Source organism: Seriola lalandi, unplaced genomic scaffold, assembly GCF_002814215.2.
Source record: "Seriola lalandi dorsalis isolate HSWRI2012SDOR001 ecotype SW California unplaced genomic scaffold, Sedor1 jcf7180002054579, whole genome shotgun sequence".
Classification (NCBI taxonomy): domain Eukaryota; kingdom Metazoa; phylum Chordata; class Actinopteri; order Carangiformes; family Carangidae; genus Seriola; species Seriola lalandi.
The window spans coordinates 345,725-365,810 of record NW_019525132.1 but is presented as its reverse complement, the minus strand read 5'-3'; the positions used below and the strand labels follow the sequence as shown (position 1 = coordinate 365,810).

Below are 20,086 nucleotides of genomic sequence, written 5' to 3'. Positions count from 1 at the left end.
CTAAAACAGAGCTGCCCCTCGTCCTCAGTGCATTTTAAGACTGCACACATGCTGATGTACAGTGTATGTATGAAGGATGTCAGGCATTCAGTGTACCACTATAAACATCTAAGAATGCAACTAACAACGATGAAATCAAAGAAAGAAAAGGTGAGGAAGAGGTGTAAATTACTCCTTTCCGACATGTGAGATATGAAAACTAGCAGAAACAAAAACAAATGCATTTCAACTCTAACAAGCAAAAGATGCTAACAGAGAAAAAAAAACGACTGAATTTCCAAACATGCTCGTCTCCCCATGACAGAAGTGCTGGTTTGTTATAATGAGTGTGGCTCCCATAGTAACACTTCATGGTCTTGACACTAAAGCTGTATCCGTCAATGGCGGGGGAAAGAAGTCGAGTTATTTTTCCAGCGAGCTAGAAATTCCGGAGAGAAAAAATGATGTGACAAGTAGATATGTGTGCATGTTAGTGTGTGTGTGTATCCGTCACCTTGTTCTTCATGAACTTGGAGTGGGATCTGTAGACTTCCATCTGTTTGATCTCCTCCTCTCTCTCCTCACTGCTCAGAGCTCCGTTGGACTTGAGCATGTTCACCTCCTCCTCCAGCTCTCTCATGCCGCGCTCCAGTGAGCTGATCTTTGCATCCTGGCAACATCATGACAACATGCTCAAGTTAAGAGACAAGGTGTGACTGACTCTACCTGGGCCATATATGTAATGGAAAAATGTATAAATTTCTTTAGTATTTCTGAATGATGATGTGCTGGAAATTCAGTTAAATTCAACCAGATTGCAAAGTAACTGAAAGATAAATTATACTGAATATAGGCAAAGCTAATATTGTTTAACTAGCAGAATTTACAGCCTGAATCTTTAGTATTAGCAATATGCTAACTGGCTTGGAGATGCATGAACAACTGGAAGTAGGTGACAATGAACAACAACTTTACTGATGTGAAATTTTTTCTCCTTTAAATCCTGCTGCTGCAACCTGTAATTATCCAGATTTGATCCGACTTCTTATACTGATTGCATTTAGGAGGCTGCTGGAAACATCTACCCATTTCCTGTTAATGCTGAAGGTTTCAAAATCTGTGACAAACTGCAGTACCCTCCACCAGAGGGAGCAATTTGAGTCATATTGGGAAGTTTGAAAATTGTTTTGGTAGAGTTAAAACTTTTTTTCTCAACATAGTTGTGTGTTTGTTTTTCAATTTACAAAATCTATATCTGGAAATCAAAGGCAATTCATGTGCACAGAGGACAAATGAATGCATGATACGACCATATTTGTTTGGGGTGAAATGTACTTTTTGGAAAGGAAAAACTAGAATACACATTGAAATAACAAAGTAATGCAACTCTCAACAGGGAGACTAGCATTAACTGCGCCAAGGAGAATTTGACACTGACTTTGCAAAGCTAACTTGTACTGTCACTTATGGTTGGCAAATATGGGCGAAAACTAATATTACATTCCTCTCATATGATATGTATCATGACATTTAAGATGATGTTTATTTGTAATTTGTTGTTTGTTCTATTTTGGATATCATCCAAATTGTGTATCATTATTTACAATTTTGAAAACCCAACAGTATGATTAATAAATGTTGCAAACATCCACTACATAGTCACTGTAAATACAGTACAGAGTTAGTAATCAAACCTACATAGTCCGATGCAACAAGATGTTAATTGCACTACTTGAATTTAGGGCTGTGTATATATGACAAGCTTCTATATCTGTTTATCATATTGAAATGAAATGCTGATTTCGATATAAAGCACAGACACACATTCAAATGAAGTAATGAACAACACATATTTACCTTCATTTCGATGACTGTCTGCAGGGCCTTGGTCTTTGTTGACTCTGGAGCTGCTTCATATCTCCTGTGCAGCTCCTGAGAGACACACACACCACGATGGTCAGCAGACGACAGAGAGAGAGACACAGAGGAATGGAGAGAGGGATGAAGCTGGGGATGGAATGAGGGAGGAGAAGGTCTTGTACCAGGAGAGGAGGCAACAGCGACTGATGGGAAGGCATGAACAGAGGGCTGGATGGTGGGTGTAGGCCGAGGAGCAGGAGCAGGGAAGGAGTGCTGAAGCAAAGGATGGTCAGAGGGGGTGGCGACAAAAGCCGGATAGTGGGGAGAACAGGTGGGGGGGAGGACGACAGGATGGATTGAGTGCCGATGGGAAGGAGGGGAAGGTATGGGGAAGGACGGAGAGGAACGGAGTGAGGGGTGGCGCGAGGGGGAGAAGGGAGGAGACGGCTGGAAAGGGGGAGACACATGGAAAGGAGGTGGAATAAGAATGGAGGGAGAAACAGGAAAAGAGGGAGAGATGGGGATGGAGGGGGAGGCAGGAATGAAATGTTTCCCTCGCGCAGTGGCGCAGGCTTTGAGCCTCCTCGGGTCGATCCGTCCATCCCACATCCTTCAAGCTGTGAGGAACGGCACCAAAGAAGCTGACACCGTTTCAGGCTCAAATGTGAATGAATGATCAAATCTGACAGCCTGAGATGATACTCATTCACTGAATAAGCTCCAAGCTTCGTAGCGTTTAGCTGCAGGGGAAATCTAAACCAGTTTCAATTTCCTACAGCATCACACAGTAACCTTTCAGAAAATAATGTCTAACTTACATCACTACTAAAAACCCTGCAAGAATTTGGTAGATTTACACTATATTTCTTTACATAAAAGTCCCCAAATTCTCAAAACATTCTCCAAAATTAAATTCTTCACTACCCCAGGATAATTTACTGAGCTACGTGTAACGAAATTCTATCTGTCTGGCTGTTGTTACCACATCACAACTCACTAGTCAAATGAAGTGAGAGCAAAGGAGGGGGTAGTGTGGTGGTAGATGTAAAGGCACAAAAAGAAAAAAGGACAGGGAGAGAGAGTGCGGGAGAGGGAGGGAATGAAAGCAGAGGGGAGGACGTAGCAGTGTATGCTTCACTGCTTTTCTTTGGAGGAAACACAGTTAGAGGCCAACAAAGGAGGCTAATGCATGAGCCAGGATGCATAAAAACACACATATGTGAAAGGGATAGTAGGGTGCCATGGCTTAAGGCGCTGGTATGAATGCCTTGAATGCTCATGGGCGCACACACATACACACACACACACACAAAAGGTTGCCTTGTTTGGTAATCACTTCCTAGAAAGAGTCACAGGTAAAATCAGATGCAGCCATTGCAAAAGTATGGAAGCTAAGAGAGGCCATCATAAACAGAAGCTCATACGAAACAGATTAGCTAATTGTGAAGTATAACCACTTCTGAATATCTATAATTTAGAAAACACTGAAAGGATAACACTTAAACTTTTTCAGAATTGCAGCAGGTCCTTTCAGATTTAGTCATTTAAAAAATTGCAAAATCAGCAAAGACTTTTTTTGCTTTGTTTTGTTGGGTTCACGCTTGAAATGTAAAATTTAGGCATCCAGGGTTTACAGTTGCACATCTAAACTTCTCACATCCATTATATTGTCAGGTCTGCGGCCATATTGAGCACTGTATCATCATGGTCGTTCACTGATGGTGTTGTGTGTTTTTCTACTCTGATATAAAGCACAATGTACCATAAGTAACTTCGACAGCTAATGTTAATCTATGTTTTTGTGAATCCAGTTTTCTTGTTACTGTATTAACTAATTTTCATAATCATAAATGAAATGATTTCAGTGCTTTACATTTTGTGGTATTTCAATTTCACTGATTCTATTTTCAATGATTTAAGTCAAGTGATTACATTTCACAAGGTGCTTCCATACAGAAATCTCCCTTTTTACTGATGCAGCTCCATCACCATTAGAGACATTTTGGTAGAATTGAAAAACATGATCTCCTCTTCCTATAGTAAGTTGCAGGGACTGTTCTGTTAATTAGTGAAACGAACAATGTTCAAAAAACAAGTGTCAACAAACATTGCAGCAGGAAGTCTTCAAGACAAATGCTCAGTAGAAACTTCTACATTATTTACTATAATAATTTTCACTTTAACTTTTAATACTGAAACTATCCAGATATTGCATAATCTTAATTTTGTTTTCCTGAGGTATTTTTCTGCTTTGAAATTAGCATTGTGAAATGCTGTCAAAAACAGAAACTCTGTCCAGCAGACTGATGCAATATGAAGCAACAAGGACCAGAAAATAAGTTAGAGCGTAGTAATAGTCTGGAGGGATCTCCTAATTATATTTTAAAGCATTGCTGCCTATGATACAATTATGATGCATCACTTGCTTGTTTGTGTGTGTGTCTGTGTGTTTATGCATATTTCTCCCTCACAGCTGTGGCCAGTGATGCATTTGGAGCTGGTCATAAAAGGATGGTGTCAGAGCTGGTTTGTGTATTTTCAGTGCAAGTGAAACAGTTGTCCACCTGGTCGCTCTAAACTAAATCATTTAGGCTGAATGGAAAATATTTAAAGACAAAAATCACACACATACACACATACAATGTTATACTGTATTTTGTCCATTAAAATCAAAAAGTAAAAGAGCATTCTGTGAGTCTGCATACTGAGGAATGCAGTAGTGTATTAGTATTAAAATACTTCTTTGTGCATGTTTTCTTTGTATGTTGGATTGTTCATGAAATTCAATACAGTGTTTCTTTTATTCACCTCTTCCTTTTACTTGTTATTTAAATACATTTTCAATATATTTAAGATTCTTTGAAAAAATGAGCTTCATATTAAGTCAGTCATCAAAAGTTATGGGTCCAGAAAAGACGTGTCAAACTCCATAAAACATTTTGTATGCTGAAATAAAAATTTTATATATTGAAAAGTTGAATGTCCATCTGTGATCATTTACCACATCTCACCACTAGAGGGAACTGTTGTATAAACAACAACATCATGAACTGAGCGTTAAAACACAGAACTGAGAGTTGTTAGAAAAGAGACAAAGTGAGCAGGGGAGAGTAGAAAATAGGGTAAAGAGTACATTCCTGTGTGTGTGTGTGTGTGTGTGTGTGTGTGTGTATTGATGTTTCTGTGTTCTATTAAAACTAAATCATAAGCCAAGAGTGGGAGCAGCCAGAGGCCTTGCCTGGTTTGTACACACTCACATCTGGCTGTACACAAAGACATGCACACACCCTTACGCATGGGAATTCTTGAATACACCATGTTTCTTCTTCACCAGTCAGACACAGACACAGACACACACACACACCTCTCTGAGTTGGAGCATCTCCTTGTCTTTTCGCTCCAGTAGGCCCTCCAGCTGATGGATGGTCATCTCAGCATCAGCCAGTCGCCTCGTACGTTCATGGTCCTCTTCTGTTGCCCGTGACGACAGACCTTTACTCTGCAACATTTCCAGTAACTTCTTTATTGACTCGTCCCTGTTAGAAAAGAATAGTATAGATTTAAAGCTAACATAATGGCAGCTTAAATCAGATAACTACTACATTTCACACTAGAAACCTCCCAAGTCTCTGGCCTCTATCTTTACCTGGCAGTTAGTGTGTGTTTTTGTGTATCTATCCTCAGCTCCATTTCTTCCACAGTCTTCCTCAGGAGGAAGAGCTCTTTGATCTGCCGCTCGTACTCGCCGTGGAGACGCAGGAAGTTCTCCTCTGTCATTTCCTGAGGGGAGATGGGGTGGTTTCCGAGGTGACCGGACTCCGAGTAATCGGACTGGAAGAGCTGGTTGAGATCTCGTTGGATTCGGAGCTCATCTTGTAAAGCCTGGATGGTGCACTGAAGATGCTGAAAGAAAGAAGTTAAATTCAAACCTACAAGATGTAACACAGTGTGTGGATGTTGAGGTGATGCTGTTGAAGAGATTAATGAGTGCGAAATAAGATTATTGCACAACAGGACTTTAAAACATTCTCTACTGAGTTAACCTTTATTGCACCAGGAGCTGAGATTTTGGCCTTTCCAAAATTGCAGCCCATATGAAGGGTAGTTTACCTAAACACCTGCAGTTCTCTGTGTGTAAGCTGGTTTGTGGTAATTTGAGGGTTAAAAGCTACTGTGAAACTGAATGTAACTTTTGGGCATATGCTGCAGTAATCCTGGCTTTGTATCAACAGCAAGGACGCAATTTTTCCACCTGCATTTTGAAGTCATGTCCGACAGGGTGGACCCAGGGTATGCTGGGAGGGATTATAAATCCTAGAAAACCTGGGAGCACTTAGGGATCACGTGGAGCAGCTGAGGTGAGTTGCAGGGAAAAAGTATCTTTGGCTACTGTGCTCATCCCGCTGTTACAGCAACGCTGATAACGGATGGATGGATGGATGGATGATTTTGATATTGTTCCATATGCATAAACTCAAACTCGACTATATTGCACCATAGCTAAAAGAGTGTGTTTAAAATCACAGACAGAGTTTGACTGATTTGTATTTGGATCAAGACACAGAATATGTCAAGACTGATCTAAATGCAAAGTGTGAGTAAGTGACCGGCTGACTGAGACAGCAGCATACAGTATGTTTATGTCATCTTGAGTGAGTGAGTGTGCTATAAAAGTGAGTTGGCAGGTTAGTATCACAACCGTCATCATCATGGCTGAGGACAACATGACATGACTAGCCCTGAGTTAGATGAAAAAAGAATTTAATATGTGTGCATGTGTGTGTGTGTGTGTGTGATGTCACAATGATGGCCCAAAGCTTTTTCTTTTTTAAATGCATCACGCACAACCTGAACAGCAGCCAGGTCATCGCCACACCACCCATGGCATATTTCCAGAGACTAAAATAATATGGGTAGAGAGAGGTACTGCGAGTAAACAGTAAGTAAACACAAGATTTGGAAAAAAAGGAAGTTAAGAGGTTAGAAAAGACAGAGATGCTAGTGCTCCCTTGCAGCTGTCGTTAATCAACATTGACAAGAGAAAGAACAAGATTAAAGGAGAAAGGAAAGAGACGAATGAGCTTGGAGGCAAAGAAAAACAATTCTTAGATATTAAGGAAGAGAAAGGAGAAGAGAAAAAGCAAAAGCAGCAGATGGTGATCACAAATAAAGTATATACTAGTACAAACAGATGCACAAAAAGAAAATGGATGAAAGGTAATTAGATAAAATTGTAGCAACGATCTTTCTCAATAGCTCTGCTTCATTTTGTACGACAGTCAGAGAAGTGTGTGCCAACGACGACTCCTCCCTCAGACGCGCCAGCACTGACCCTCCCTTATGATGACAATATGCAAGCATTTGCCAACAATCTCAAATGTTTTGAATGGGGCTCCAATCCTAAGTAATTTATCAAAATGAAAATACAAACATTTATGAGTTTGTCATTATAAACTTAATCCTTTTTTTCCTTTCCTTTTTGTTTTGTTTTTAGACTGTTCAGACAAAATTAGACACTTGAAAGAGTCGCACTTGGTCTCTGGAAACTTGTAATGGAAATGTCACGCACAAATTACCAAAGTGTGTATCTAAGGTGTGCCCTTTCTGCTTCCTTCTAATACTGTTTATCATCTCATTTTTCATTTTTTTAAAAATTTGTATTCACACTGTTTTGTTCATTCTTTTAAAGTTTGTTTACAATTTCTTCTGATGATTAAATCTGTAAAGCTCTTTGAAAACTGGCTCATGTATGTACGGTATGATATGAATAAATTTGCCTATGCTTTTTGCCAGAGATTAATGAATTCATAATAAAAATAATCAGTACATTTATTGATACTGAAATGAATCACTAGTTACAGCCATAGATATGAATATAGAGAGAATGCACAGAGAAAGACGCAGCTGTGTGGTGTGTAGTCAGAGCGAGAAACACAGAAAAACACACACATCCATAATCATTACAGTAATATGCGTAGAATATAGTATATTTCATGTGCTATTTAGACATTAAAGAAATGTACATGCATGAGTACACACATCCTCATATGCTGTTATCTGTCAGGCAAACACACACAATCACATACTCCCATCAAGCATCCGAAACTATGTCAGAGTTGCAGAAATTAATGTGCGCGCACACACACACACACACAGACATAGACACAGACACACACACACACACACACCAGGGCTTGTGCCAGTTCCCCCCAACACACACACACAGCTGGAATGTCGAGCTGAGAAATGCCAGACCACAAGAGAGAGATGAAAAAGAAGGAATGAAATATAAAAGGAAGCAAGCAGAAGGAAAGGAAAACAGAGGGGGGAGATAAGGAGGACGGACTGAGACAAAGAGAGAAAACAGTGGGAACTGTGTCCGGCAGAAACAGAAGAGGGGGTTAGAAGAGGAGGAGAGAGAAACACAATAAGGGCCAGAATACAAGTTGTGTTTTTCGTCTGAGTTTGTGCTGAGTCATCTTTGGCTCCTTCACCTTTGATCCTGTCAAGTGCTTCCTGATTCCACAGGGGACCGAGGGGGTCGCTCAACACTCAAGACAGAAATGCAAACACACACACGCATCCAGAAACATGCTCACACACTCTCGACACATCTACATGTTCATATTACACTGTGAGTTACAAACACAAACCATTCATGTAACAGCACAGGAACATTTAAAGAAATTCAAATGTTATCCATATCAAAAATAAGAAAATTATTATTTCCAGTCTGATTTCTGCTTGCTGCATCTTTACTTCTGTCTTTAGTTTATTTGCATGTACAACTGATAAAATAGCAAGACAGAGAAACAAATCTAAACTGTATATCAATGTGACAAACACACAAACAAGAAGACAAATCAAGGCGACAGATCTTTGCCTCAGATGTCCAAGGGAAGGACAGATAAATTCATTGAGTTTTTGCAAAACTTGTGAATTTGATTGAATAGCCCTCATACTCTCTTAGTAGGAGCAAGCTGCTTGTGACAAGCAAATTGATAAATAAGACAGAACTCATTTACAAAAATACATACTGTAGCACTGTAGACCAAAATGAGGTGTGAACAGGAAACAGTCAGTCAACTCTTCCAGTTTCATGACTGTAAATACTATCTGTAGAAACCATCATGACTGCATTTACATGCACTTAAAAAACCAGGATGTTGCTTGAGCACACTCATACTTTTAAGCCTCTGCTCACTCATTAACAAAAGATGAACTATGTTTCACCTCCAAGTAACAACATTATCTGTCATAGAAATAAATGAATGCAAATAGGATAACAGGTCCAGCCAAAAAGCAACTAATAAGAAACTCAATTTGAATTGTTTGTTGGAATCTTGTCTGGTCGAATGATCCATATATGTACGATCACAATGAGCGCTGTACTCTGTTTTTCCACTCTTGAACTTCTAAGCAGCACACTTCTGGGTTGTTTCATAACCACAAAATTGGTGGAAGAACCTGAAATGGGTGGAAAAATATTCAGACCAAAAAAATCTCAAAATGTCTCACTATTAAGCCACAACCACATTGGCTTGTACTCAGTCCATTACAGCAGTGTTCCCTAATTATTTTTGCTTGTGACCCCTTAATATGAAGTAATATCTCTTTATCTCAGGCTGCAGGTTGTGAGCAGTTTAATCAAAAAATGATGTTCCACCCATCTGAATGTTTCATTTGAATAGTTTTTTTGAGGCCTGATGGAATAAATGAGGATTGCACAAGAAAAAGGCAAAGACTGAAAAATAAATTTTGCGCATCAGGATTTAGCTATTTTTAAAATTTCCATCCAGGACATCTGATCTTGCAACACTGTGATTGGAAACCACAGCATCACAGCACTGCTTTAAGCAAAGTTTCTCGACTGAGATGAGATTGATTTTTCGTGTATTTCACGGAGCTGAAAATCAAGGTCTCAGCATGAAACCAGGATGGGACTCAAATTGACAACACTAGAGGGATTAAAATGGGCTTCTGACAAATGTAATGGCTTCACCAACGTAACTGCTGCCTAAAAACATGAATCCAAGCCAAAATTCATGTTGCAATGAGAGAAAAAAACAGAAGAGAAGAGAAGAGAAGAGAAAATCCGTTTGTGAATATGGTGACAATTTTTCCATCCGCTCATCGTCACCCCCCCACCCCCCCTCTCCCGAGGCCACTGCTCATCTGTCGTTCAATATTAACCATCTCTCTGTTATTACTCCTCCTTCTCATCCCTCGCTTATTCTGTGCTCGCCGGGTGAGTCACGCTTCCCCCGTCGCAAACGGACACACACTGTGACAGAAACACATATACACACACTTGGATGGACAAACACACACACACGATGAGTGCACGATAATGCCCACACACAGAGTTACACACACATATGCAGCACACAACATAATGTTAGAGGCAGTGGCCGTGCTGTTTGTGTGTGTGTATGTGTGTGTGTAATGACCGTGAGCAGTTTGAAAGCATCGCCCACTCAGGCATCAGACAACATGCAGATTAAAACACACTCTCTGTATTCTCTGAGGATAAAGGTGGAGGATGAAGAACATAATGAAGAGGAGGAAATAACATTTGAAAAAGACGAATGACTGAGAGAAACACATCATTTCCCAAAAGAAGGGAAGCAAGCTCGTGGAAGAAAATAGAATCAGATTCGATTAAAACAAAAGAGGAAGTCGAGAATAAAAATGGATGAAAGGGAGAAAGAGGAAAGAGATTAAACTTGGGAAAGAACAAATAAAATAGCCAAGAGGGCTGAGAGAGGAGGAGAAAAGGCAAGAGAGAAGTGTTGACCCTAATCAGTCACTTTGAGATGCAACATCAGGGCCAGTGGTGGGTTTAAAGAGCAAAAGTAGAGGACAGGAGAGGAGAGGAGAGGAGAAATTAAATCATAAAAAACAGCCCATTGTAGCTGTCACATTTATTTTGACTGACAGACAGATACACATACTGACAGATTTCAGAGAGGCAGAGTGAACGAGAGAAAAAGAAAAGCTGCAGAAGAGAAGGGGAGTGACTATACTGTAATTCTCTTCATTCCTCACCAGCTCGTCCCAAACCCACTCCTTATAAGGAAAGACATGGCTACCACAGTACCACAGGCCCTCACACACACACACACACACACACACACACACACACACACACACACACACACACACACACACACACACGTGTAGAGAGAGAGAGGGAGAGAAAGTGGAGAAAGTGAGACAGGGAGAGCAAAATCACAGCCTCATAGGCAAAGAGGGAAAGCTGACTCTCTCTTTCCTTTCACTTTCAAATCTCTCTTTTCTCTCTATATTTCTTTCCACAGTAAAACTGACACTGTGCCTCTGTGAAAGCGAAACGGAGGGAAAGAGGGGCTATTTATTTCTCTCTATGCCATGGAGTTAAAGTTTTATAAGACTCCTGAGCGTGGGAGTCTGCTCTTTCTCTGTTAAATTCTCTCCATGAATCTCCCTCTTGCTCTTTCCTCGTTGTTCCCCTTCCTCCTCCTCCTCCTCCTCTGTCCATCTGCCTTTTTCTCCCCCACTATCATTCCCTGTATTTACCTTATTCCCTCTTTCTCTCCATCCTTCTCTCTTCCTCCTTCTCACCTATCTCTCCATCCTGACTAAATAAACACACAGGTCTGAGTACCATCTGTTACCGATGAGCATTCATGTGTGAAATGCACACACAAACACACACACACCAATGCAGAGATAATAATAAAAATAACTTATTTTTGGAGTTTTTTATCTTTTAGTTGGAACTCAAAAGGGTAGGAAGAATGATGACTGTCTCACTCATGCACATGAACTTGGACGCACACACATACAGTATGCAAACATGAGCAGAAACATACACACACACACACACACACACACACACACACACACACACACACACACACACACACACACACACACAGCTCGGCAAAATAACAAGTCATAGGTCGATGAGCTGTGGATGGAGAGAGGAGCAGACTGCAGGCAACAGAAGGATGGAGACAAAGTAGGCAGAGCCAGACAGTGAGATGATTGTCATTGCATTTTAAAGCCCGCTGTCTTGTGTATCAAAGAAAGAATAAATAAATAAACAAATACTTTTAAAAACTTTGCTGAGCCTGCAGGCCGACTTCTCCTGAAACCGCTCTGCATCACATTCATACAGTCAAACACAGTCATGCTCGGATCCTCTCAGTCTGGCTGCAGAGGAGCGAGCATCCAGACAGAAACACGGAAACAATTTTAGTAAGAAATCCCCCATCCACTCATCAGATGTTGAGTAAGATGACCGGCTGACTGAGGTTCACAAACTCGTTTGTCTAATGAGCAGGTCAGCTGACTGATTTAATCAAAGAACAGAGGAAGAGACTACAGATCGAACAGTGGTAGATCTGCAGCTGAGGAGCGTGACTCTTGAGGAATGCACAAAGTGTTTGCAGAATCCTCGAGTGTGTGTGTGTGTGTGTGTGTGTGTGTGTGTGTGTGTGTGTGTGTGTATGCACGTTCAGCATTTTTTCTCCATGAATCCGTCCCCTCCCCTTCCTCGGCCTCATCTGTAACTGCGTTCCAAGCGATTTACATCCAAGCTTCACTTTTTTAGACAAGAAAAATCTCCACATCTAAAATTCAATTCTGCACAATTCAGATTAAATGTTAAACATGTCTGAAATCTATCAAATCCTGTTTCACATTCTGTGCAACTTGTTCCCGTTAAGATTCAGGTAAATGGATTATAGAATGGGAAATAAGCATTATTATCAAATGGCAACTAATAACAAGACAGTGTGTAATCAGCACAACAATGCTGCTATTTTCAGCTCATCTTATTCTGTCTTTCATTCATCTTTAATCTCCTACATTTTTCCTCTTTCCCCCTCTCCCTTCTTCGTCCCTCTCTTTAAGTCAATCTATTAATTCCATCTTTCCATCCACCTTCCTCCTCTTTGCCCATTTCTCTCCTGTCACATCAGCATCAATCAGTCTTTCCATTTCTCTACATTTCATCAATTTTTTTCAGCTCAATTCGTCTGCACCATCCATTCATCTCTCCTCCTTTCCTCCTTTCTCCTGGCACACACCCCGGCTTTCCAGTTTGATCTATCCTCTGCTGATTTCCTCCCTCCTTCTTTCTCTCTACATTTTACACATCTTTACATCTCAATCCATCTTCTCCATCCATCCAACCCCCCCCCCCCTTCTCTGAGGTTCTTTGCCGGTTTATGGATTGCCAGGCAAAGCATTTTTTTCAGCCAGCTGGCACAAAAACTCTTGCTGGCAACATTTTTTTTTTATATACAGTAAATGGAAATCTCACACAGGAAACAATTGGCCCCGTCCGTTTCTATTGAATTTGAACTAATCTGAGTCCTTGAGGACAAGCTCAACGCCAGCTTGGAGTAATTAAATTAGAAATGCAAGATGCTCAACTTAAATCCAGGTGTAATAACGTTAAGTGCTGAGCAGTGATTATAAGTCTTTACTCAGTCAACACAGAAGCTGGTCCAAAATGCTTTTACAGTATATTTACAGTAAAATATGTCTCATGTGCTTTAGTCCCATCTTTTATCTTTGATTAAGAATTGTGGTCAACTCTTTATTTTATTGCACAATAAATGTCTTCAGCTTGTTTCAGATGGTTTCAGCATTTCAACTGCAGAGGGGGAACAGATCAGCGTTTTGGTAGCACCATCCATTTATACATTAACCTGAAGGCCTGATTTACTGCCATGTTTAAAGACTGAAAAAAATCTCACTCAAGTGCCAGTCTGTGACTATCCCGCTCTCTCTCTCTAAGTTTGTCGCTGTGAGCGAAAGCAGGAAAAAGACAGAAGAAGAAGGGAGTATCTCCCTCTCTCTATCTCTCTCCTCCTACCCACGACCTGAAGGCAAAGTGCCACCCAGGTGTAAGGGGCACTGTGTTCACCTGCCTTTTTGGATTAACTTCCTCACTCACTCACGCGCACGTGCACACACACACACATACACACACACAGAAAGAGCTGACAAATCACTAGACCTTTCGCCCACTGGGTTCAACAGGTAGTAGGTTTATCATTTTAATCCTACCAAAAACAAAATGGAACCTCTGGGCTGATGTTAAACCAGTATACATATGTTGTTGTGACAATATGTGCATTTTAATAAAATCCGTCAACAGGATGATATGATCTTCAGTCTTATCTGCTAGGAAAATAGAAACAGTCTCACTGAGATTAATGTATTATCACAGAAGAACATTTTTTTCACACACACACACACACACACACACACACACACACACACACACACACACACACAGACACACAGACACAGACACACAGACACACAGACACACAGACACACAGACACACAGACACACACGACTTCCGACATCATACCACTGCCAAGTACTTTCCATTTCCATAAAACACACACAAATTGTTGCATGCAAACAAAAACATATACACTTGATAAAAATAGAAATGGTAGAAAAAGAGCAGTCCTGCACAACACATGCACAAGAACATGCATCCCCATGTGCACATACTGTATATACAGTAACACACACATGCAAATGGGCAGTTATAAACATGCAGGCAACCGTGCAATCTGCGCCTCCACAGACACACACACTTGTGTGTACAAAAAGCCCAATTGTCCTGACACACACGTAAGCCTGCCAACACAAGGACAAAGATTCCCTCCTGCTACTCTCTCTCTCTGTCTCTCTCTCTCTCTCTCTCTCTCTCTCTCTCTCTGTCTTTCTTTCTCATCAAGCAAACAAACAAACCCGTCTGGCAACTACTTCTCCTTAAAAATGCATACATGCCAATCACCATCACCATATACAAACACCCTACATAAATGAAGAAACAGACACACACACATTCACACACATGCCAGCTCTGATGTCACGGGGCTCGCCTGGAGTACAGTAGACAATAGATTGCATCTAGCAGCCCCAGAAACAGACAGACACAGCGGTTATTGTTCATTGGTATGATTCATTTCTGGGACAAACCACTTGGAACAGAACATGCACTCTGTTCAGAAATGTATTGTATTATCCCCAAATCCATTTAGGAAAACTTAATTTTGGTATTTAGCTCAATATGCATTTAATGTTGCATAATTTTGTTCAGCTTTCAGAGAGAAAACAGCATTAGCAAGGTGTCATTTGTGCATTAAACTCTTGTTAGTTGCACGGCAGGCAAGTATGGGATTGAATGGAAACAATGATGCTGAACCCCAGATGACAAGGTTACAATCATGAATGCTAACTGTTGCTTATCTTCTTCTTGAGCTTGTTTATCTATTGAACGGAAAGTGCGCACTGTTTGGAGTGCAGATAGCAACAAAGAAAAATTTAAAAAAAGAGATGGAAAGAGACAAAAGTTGTGTATCTTTTGTGTAAGAAAGAAACTAACTTTGTGAGGGAAAGACAGGGAAAAAAAAGATAGAAAGTGAAGCTTTCCTTCAGCATTCCAAACATTCCTTCATCTTTCCCTTTTTTCCATGCTTCGCTTTCTTTCTGCGTGAAACGTTGTAGTTACCTGCTGTGATCAAAGAGGTGGAACAAATTGGGTGAACACACTCACAAACTCACTCACACACAGCGAAAAACCAAAGCAAGGCGGGACACTAAAAGTGACAAAGGAGGCAGACAACAGTGACTACAGTATTAGGCTGAATAGATTGGGGATGTGTATTCAGATCAATAGATTTGTTAGACCAGGGTGTGTCCTTTCTACTGAATTGTGTTCTGTGGCAAAGCTGCTCCACAGGCCCAGATGGAAAATGAGAGAGGGAAGAGAAGGAGAGGTGCCGCCGTGAAAGAGAGGAAGTTCGTCAGTGGGAGCGAGAGGGAGATGGAGAGTGTGATGACAATGAGTGGAGAGCGAGGTAAGACAAAATGACTGGATGTGGGAGGTGAAACAAGAGAAAGCAACTGGCAGAGGGAGACAATAATAATTTAAAGCTCAGTGGGGATGTCTGCGATCTAATCTGACTGAAAACCTGCAGATTTGCTACATTTGCCAAATGAAAACTTTTTTTCACTCTTCTCTCACTGACAGTTTATTTTTTCCTCTTTAGTATCTTTACTGATGTCACATGACAAGATTTTGTTTTCAGTCCTCACATTGCTTATACAGGCAGCCAATATGTAAAATTGCTCAGTTGAACCTTTGTACATTAACCTTCAGCTCTATGGTGGATGGTGGATTTCAGCTCATGGTTTTGGTTGAACAGCTCAAAGGTTTATGGTTTTGATTCACTAAATTTCCTGCAGCAGGCAGCAGTTTTCAGTGACAAAGCTCTGACAAACTAACTCTACATTACCTGCCCAGCACTAAACAGCAGAAACATAAAGTTAGCAACTAACTGCTTAACATACAGCAGCATTTAGCAGCTAAAGAGCAGATATTTCCCTCAGGAGCAGGTGGAGATGAAAACAAAGCAAAGAAAACAAAGAAAAAATGAAAAGTAAGTATTGGATAAAATTTGTGAGGTGCCCTGAAACACAACTAGTAATTAATGCTAATGTTGCTCAGTGTTGGCTGAATGTGTAACTAGACTGTTTGCCATCACAATTCGATAATACCTGAGTGTTGTGTTTGGAACTTTAACAATTAAGTAAGTAAAAAAATCACATTCATGGCTATAGCTTATAAGAGAATCAGGGGTGGATGTAATGATTACTTTCATTATCGACTAATGTCTAGTTTGTTTGTTATAATTAATCTATTAATTGTTTGGTCTATTAAATGCAAGACAAAGCAAAAAATGCCCATCAACTTCCCTGAGCTCAGGATGACATCTTCAAATTGTCTGATTTATCCAACGATGAGTTAAAACAAAAGAACAAAAGTTGTTTTTTTTCCGACAACTACAAAGAAAAGCAGATCTTCACATTTTAACGCTGGAACCAGGAAGTGTTTTTTTTGTTTAATAAATGACTTAAATTGATAATCGATTAGTTGTTGTAATCATTAATTTTCATTCTACTGAATAATAACACTAGATAAAATCTACATATTGTTATCAACATATACAACAGACAACAACAAAAGTGGCAGGTCTGAAAATGTTGTAGATAATTATACCATGATTTATTGGATCTTGTTTACAAAGACGTTTTTAAAGAGTCTAACAAGTGCAAACATGAGACTGGGAATGACTGTTATTCTGGTTTTGAATTTATAATGACACATTGTAATGATATGAGAGGAAGGGAGTCACGCACAGAGAGTGCAAACAGAAGGAGAGGAAGAGATAAAAACAGAGGCGGGCGGAAGAGAGGTGAAGATAGCGGGCCATGCATGAAGGAGGAGGTGAATAAGTGAGGAAGCATGGAGGAAAGAAGGAGGGAGGAGGAAGGGCAGAGGGTGGAGATGAGATGTGCATTCCTCAGCAGGGGCGTGACCAAGCACGTGTGTGTGTGTGTGTGTGTGTGTGTGTGTGTGTGTGTGTGTGTGTGTATATTCCAAAATTACTGGGAGTTAACTTAATTCAATTTCTAAGACGAGGACGATGGCAAAGATACAGAGAGAGGAGGGAAGGTAGGAGGTAGGGAGGAGAGAGAAAGTGAGAGCTGACTCACCATGTGATGACAGAAATAGAAGAAGAGAAGCAGAATGAGTAAGAAGAGAGAGAGAAAAAAGGGAGCGAGGGGACAGAGAAAAGCCAGAGATGAACAGAAAAAGAGAGCGATTGAAGAGAGGGAAAGTGACAGGATAATGAGAGCAGGAAATGAAAAGGACGGCTTGGGTTAAAAGGGTGTGATTTGTCTGGAGGAGAGAAAGGGAATAAAAGTAAAAGAGATCAAGAGAGTATAGCACATATTCCCTGACATTAGGGATCTGAAAATATTCTTACATGTCTTAACATGTGTATTCACTCGCTCCAGCAGTACACACGCACACACCCAAGGAGGAGTGTGTGTCTAAGTGTGAAGGCACCTGAGGATTTTTGTAGGGATTGCAGGAAGCCAAATACATGATAGATTGATCAACATATCATCTGTTCCTTTCGACTCGATTTATGGATGCAGATATACAAGCATGCACATACTGCATGTGTCCTCACACACACAAAACTGGCTATAAATTTTCTTGGAGAGCGATTTAATATCTGGTGATGTAATTTCACAACCTGAAGTCTTTTCCCACATATTTTTTTTTTCTACATTACATTGTAATGTTTGTCCTATGAGCAACATCAAAGCCTTAAATACACTCACACAAACACACACAAGCAGAGCCAAGAGCATGTGCTGATGACCAAAATGTAAATGTGATTATTTTCTTGAATTAAAAATAAAAGGCAGCGAGTACTGAGCACTTTCTGCACTGGTTTCACATTGACAGCGTGTGAAATGAGACACTGCGAGTGACAGCAAGTGTGTGTGTGTGTGTGTGTGTGTGTGTGTGTGTGTGTGTGTGTGTGTGTGTGCGCGCATCTCTTGCATAATATTCCAGCCTCCTGCCAGACTAGCTGTGTCTCAGTCTCATCCAGATGGCTTCTGAACCAAAAGACAGCTGGGAGTCCCCAACCAGGCAGCCCACTTCATCTGTTTACCCGTCTTCAAGGCCGCCTTACAGCAGCGAGACAAATCCACCAGAACAGTCCATAAATATCAGGATATGCCCCCTTTGGGCTGTTCCATGAAATTTTGTATTAGATAAAATAGAGTGAAAGAACTATGTCACAAGTAGGGATAAACCTTATCTAAAGAATAATCCACAGGGTTTGGGGTAAAGGCCATTTTCTAATTCTTCAATTAACTGCAATGACGGCAGAATAAACCTAAAACTGAACAGGATATTACAGCTGACATACTGCTCCCTTCATTTCTGTTAATTTTTTACGAAATATATTCACTGTCCCAAAGGCACGCACACGCACACTTTCATCATTTTCTTACCTGTGTTTCCTCTTGTACCACTCTGTATTGTTCCTTCCAGACAGTCATCTTTGTGGCTTCATCCTTCCTGAGCGCTCGCTCTTTCTTCAGCTCTGGACTCCAAAACGTCTTAATGGAGTTCATAGAGGAGCTAAGCTTGGACTCTTTAGCCTCCAGCTACAAGAAATCAGCATCAAATTTTGTTTGCACCTTTATTAAATTACTCTCAATATATTACTTATTAGATTCACTTGCTTTTCCTTATAGCTGTTGTCTTAATCTTAAATTCAGGACTGCAGAATCCCCAGAGGGATTTATAAGCAAACAAACATTGTGATTAAAGTAAAAAGTGTCTTGTCCTTTCATTAGAGAAGTGTGTGTGTGTGTCTGTGTCCTTACTTCTCTGCGTAGTAGTTCATTCTCTCTCAGCACTTCTCTTAGTTGTGTCTGCAGGTCTGACATGGCACCATCTCTCACCTGGTAACACACATACACATACACACACACACACACACACACACACACACACACACACACACACACCAAATCGAAAATGTTTTACCCTACAAAGGTCAAATAGGAGATCACAGGACATCATAACTGAAAGTGAAGTACTCCCTCTGAAAACCACTGCTGGTGCTGAAAAATCATACACACATATGAGAAATCAAATATGGAAAGAAAGACCTAAATACTGTATGTGAAACATCATGATAATGTAACTGTGATTAGCACAGATATGCAGACAAATACTAATGATTTTTTTTCAATAAACTGAGTTGGGCATTTACAGACGTAGTCCCTTCATACAGCACACACCTAACTTCGGTATTAATGAAAAATGCTCCCCGTATAAATGTTTAATTCACCTTGACTTCAGAGCAGCAGTGTATTAATGAATTAAAAATATTTTGGATGCATTTTTAAACAACAAGCAGAGTATGCACTTATATTAGGTATCTGCAGCAGCGGAGGCTTATGCTCAGAGTTTCTTGCAGTGCAAAGTTTAAATCATCAACATGACACATAAGGGAGTAACGGTATCTTCATCATAATCATAATGCACAGTGTATGAATGTGGTATATGACTGAGATAAGCTTGTAAAGGAAATAAGGGTTAAGGCAGGATGAAGAGATTTCTGTTTAAGAAATAGTTAGAAACAAATGGAAGAGGAAGGGATGGGAGAGGACTCAGAGATGAGCTTTCAGGTTATGACTAATGGTGCAGAGGGAGTGGGAGGGCAGAATTTATCTATTTAAGCATACTGTATTGTCCTACTGTATTATTCATGGTAGATCGCCACAGTATGAATACTCATACAGCTGTGTGACTTAAAAAGAAAATGTTAACATTTAGATGACTAATCC

General features: G+C 40.3%; 1 protein-coding gene across 4 annotated transcripts in view; it reads right to left on the bottom strand.

Annotated features, from left to right (window-relative positions):
* The window catches only part of LOC111663677 (ELKS/Rab6-interacting/CAST family member 1-like), a 118,394-nt gene that overhangs the window by 85,937 nt on the left and 12,371 nt on the right, over positions 1-20,086 (bottom strand). For all 4 annotated transcript variants that reach the window (XR_002761404.2, XM_087177047.1, XM_023417975.2 and 1 more), the window contains exons 3-8: positions 19,118-19,195; positions 18,740-18,895; positions 5,486-5,742; positions 5,204-5,375; positions 1,837-1,911; positions 494-649 (exon numbers count right to left, since the gene is read on the bottom strand). Coding sequence is in view for 3 of the 4 variants with exons in the window: in XM_087177047.1 (XP_087033173.1) it covers positions 494-649; positions 1,837-1,911; positions 5,204-5,375; positions 5,486-5,742; positions 18,740-18,895; positions 19,118-19,195 (894 nt within the window). In the remaining variant the exon portion in view is untranslated. The remainder of the gene's footprint in view (positions 1-493; positions 650-1,836; positions 1,912-5,203; positions 5,376-5,485; positions 5,743-18,739; positions 18,896-19,117; positions 19,196-20,086) is intronic.